The following is a 3,712-nucleotide window of genomic DNA, read 5'->3' as shown; positions in this document are numbered from 1 at the left end:
GTTATGTGTGACTGTGTGTGACTGTGTGTGTGTGTGTGTGACTGTGTATGTGTGACTGTGTGTGTGTGTGAGACTGTGTATGTGTGACTGTGTGTGCGTGAGTGACTGTGTGTGTGCGCCTGTGCGCGCGCGCGCGCGAGAGAAGGAGGCGCGAGCTCGCAGTCTTGAAAGAAAAAGAGGTCAACAGCCGCGTTTATTAAGCGCCGTAAAGGATGGAAATTTTATTAGCTTTTTTTTTTTTACGCGTCACACACACACACACACGCGCGCGCAAAAAAAAAAACAAAAAGCGTCCCGTAACCTTGGTTGCGTTTGACCATCGCGGTGACATGGGAGGAATGGAGGAAGGGATGAAGGAAAGTAAGTAAACGATTGATTCTGCGGAAGAGAGAAGTTGCGTTGGTTCGCGACGATCTTGGATTTGGCTTCTGGCTGTCGGACGTTCCCATCGATGTCTTTCAGTCGGTGCTGAGAAGGTAAGAAAGAAAAAAAAAGGCAGTTGCGTTTAAATAATAATCCGGGCGTTTGATACAGCTCCTCATCACGTCATTGAGATATCTCAGAGCGCCTCTCACAGGATATACCGTAAAGGGTAGTGACTGTATTTTATGGGCAAAAAAGGTGGCAGTCAATGAATTAATAATGATGATTTATAATGATAACAATCCTTGCATTTGATGCGGCGCTTTTCGCGTCTTCCAGACGCCTCAAAGCGCTTCGCGGAACACGCCTGTCAAGTGAGCTGACCTCACGGCCGTCTGTTTGCGGGCGAAAACTGTCCCGCAAACGGTCGTGGATTGAGAGGGGCCAAATTCTTCTTCCTGTTTTTTCGAGGGGTTGGAAAAGCCCCGGAAAAGCGATCCGCCGATCGACTCAAAACAAGCGGGTTCTTACTCACTGCGAGGTACGCAGAGAGGTGCGCGAGGGTGTCCGCGCGTGGGGGTGAGGAAAATTGCCGGTCCCGCTGGAAATCGAACCCCAGGCCCTTTCGTTTGCTGAGCGACAGGACGAGACTGAACAGATTTTGTTGTGGCTACACTTGGGGAAACGAACCCCACCCCACGATTGCGAATGAAAACTCACCAGACTGAGAAATCTTCAGCCAGCCACCGTGTGACAAGCTGCACAACGTTGCCGGCAGCCTCGCCGCCAGGGAGCACCAGCTCGTCATCCAAATTACCGTTGAAGTTCCCGCAGGGGCCACACAGACGACCGGCGTACTCATCCACTAAGGTCACCGTCAGCTCCTGGGACCCGTCAAACCACACCATGATCTTCGAAGAGTGTTCTGCAACCACATAACTGGCCTTGACCCTTAAGGTCACGGTAGAGCTGGCGCTGTATGGGAGTTGACTCCGTTTCAAGGGACGTCCGTTTACCTGGCGAGAGAGCAAAGGAGATTTACCGACATAAGGACATAAGAACTAGGAGCAGGAGTAGGCCATTCGGCCCCTCGAGCCCTGCCCCGCCATTCAATAAGATCATGGCTGATCTATTCTAACTCCACCCGCCCGCCTTATCCCCATATCCCTTTATCCACAAGAAATCGATCAATCTCAGTCTTGAATATGTTCAAGGACTGAGCACCTTTGGGGGTAGAGAATTCCATAAATTCACTACCCTCTGAGTGAAGAAGTTCCTTCCTCAACTCAGCGCGAAAGGGCTTACCCCTAATTTTAACACCGTGACCGCTGGTTATAGCTTCTCCAACCAGGGGGAAAAAATCTCCCACTACCTATTCTGTCGCGCCCCTTAATAATCTTATAGGTTTCTATAAGATCATCTCTCATTCTTCTATATTCTAGAGAATATAGGCCTAAATTGCTCAACCTATCCTCATAACTCATTCCCCTCATCCCAGGAACCAACCTAGTGAATCTACGTTGTACCCCGAGGCGAGTACATCCTTGCATTTGATACAGCGCCTTATCGCGTCGTCAAGACATCTCAAAGTACTTCACAGGGTACACTGTAAAGTGAAGTGACTGGTGGTTTTGTGGGCGAAACACTGCCGCCAATTGGACACATCTGTCTTTTTAAACAGTTTACCACAAAGCTGCAAAGGAATTGTTTGGACTGTCAACTGTTAGCTGTGAGCCTTACCCAGATCTGCTTTTTTGCATTAATTGCGATGAAGGTATCTTGAAAGAACATGTAGGTTGTGGCGATACCAGGGTTCCCGTTTCTGTCGCACACTCGGAAATCCGCCACCACCCGGAACCAGGCAGAGGAGCTCGTGTTACACAGCGAAGCTATCTCATAGACGCCCGGCAATCGTACATCGCCGGATAAACCGTCGAAGGTGGTGAAGCGCTTCCCCTGCTTGATTGAGCACGTGCCATCCTTGAAGCAATTTCGCACACCATCCCTGACCTCACAGATTTCGTTGGTAGAGCAGCTCACAGACTGACAATGCACCACCCCAGAGGCCTGGCAACTACACTTTGCCTTACAGTCGTCTGTCAGCACCGTCTCCCCTAGCTGGGGGTAAAAACAACATCCGTGACTCAACTCAATATGAATAAGAATCCTTGCATTTGATACAGTGCCTTATCACATCTTCAAGACGTCTCGAACCGCTTCACAGCATACGTTGCAAAGCGTAGTGACTGTGTGTTTTGTGGGCCAAACGCAGCAGCCAATTGCGCACAGTGATGTACAGGATGGAATGACCCCTTTATTATTATATTACCAGGTGACTAAAAAGTCGTGATAAGTGCCCTATTATCTAAAAACACACAAAAATATCATCATTTCTTTAGGACTTGTTAGACACTGTAATGGTATCACGAATTTTGGTCACCCCGTGTAATTTTTTTATTTTGAGGGGATTATCACCCCCGGAAATGCGATGCGCCATTCGACTAACAGGCGAGTTCCTACCTACTGCTGGTAAACAGAGGCGTGTGCGCGTGTGGGTAAGGAAGCTTGCCCAGCATTGCGCCCTGACCCACCCGGGAATCAAACCCAGGTCCTCTCGCTTCCTTGCGAATTGAGCGTTCTAATCACTAACCGACAGGGCTCCACGATGCTTCAAATAGATGCTCACCTGCTTCATTCACCCTGCCACAGATAGCTGAGCTGTTTACAACAATAACAACTTGCATTTATACAGCGCCCCTCACGAAGGGTAGCGTCCCAGAGCATTTACCTGGATGTATCTGCCCTCGAATGTGCAGCCGCACTTAGCTATAGGAATGCACTGTTCACCACTGAAGACGAAGCCAGAGTCGCATTGACAGCCCTCGGTGCACTTGAACTTACAGGTCACTGGAGCGAGGAGCCCTGCACAGTTAGACCCACAGGTGTCAGCACACACCTTGTAATGGCTGTTCGCAGGACAAGCGAGAGCTGTGGGGACAAAATGAATTATGTGTTATTGCAGTGATAATAATCCTTACAGCTGATACAAGCGGCTTTCACAACAACAACAATTTACACCGCGCCCCTCATGCACGGTAGAGTCCCAGAGCGCTCGACAGTGGCAGAACACAAGGCCGAGCCGGCGGGAGGGGGAGGTGACAGTAGGCATAGTCGAAATGGACGGTCTTCGGGCACAACCTGAAGATGGGGAAGGGAGGGAGGGAGGGACAAGGCAGAGTTTTGGGGCATAGCGGCTGAAACCACAGCCAACGATGGTGGAACGGAGGACACAAGGGACATGCAGGGGGTAGTGGGTAGGGCGGTAAGCAGGTCGGAGAGATGGGGAGAT

At 50.1% G+C, this 3,712-nt stretch overlaps 1 protein-coding gene across 1 annotated transcript; it reads right to left on the bottom strand.

The window, feature by feature from the left end:
• Window positions 1-192: 192 nt before the first annotated feature.
• Window positions 193-3,351, bottom strand: LOC121852337 (IgGFc-binding protein-like; the record flags this gene model as incomplete). The annotated part of the gene is made up of 4 exons (XM_042346432.1): window positions 193-468; window positions 1,084-1,379; window positions 2,104-2,481; window positions 3,152-3,351. Coding segments are annotated over 4 exons (884 nt in total), but the record flags the coding sequence as incomplete, so codon positions are not given.
• Window positions 3,352-3,712: the final 361 nt, after the last annotated feature.

Source organism: Callorhinchus milii, unplaced genomic scaffold (assembly GCF_018977255.1).
Source record: "Callorhinchus milii isolate IMCB2004 unplaced genomic scaffold, IMCB_Cmil_1.0 Scaffold767, whole genome shotgun sequence".
NCBI lineage: Eukaryota > Metazoa > Chordata > Chondrichthyes > Chimaeriformes > Callorhinchidae > Callorhinchus > Callorhinchus milii.
Note: the sequence above shows the minus strand (reverse complement) of the source record. Positions and strands in the feature narration are given on the sequence as shown.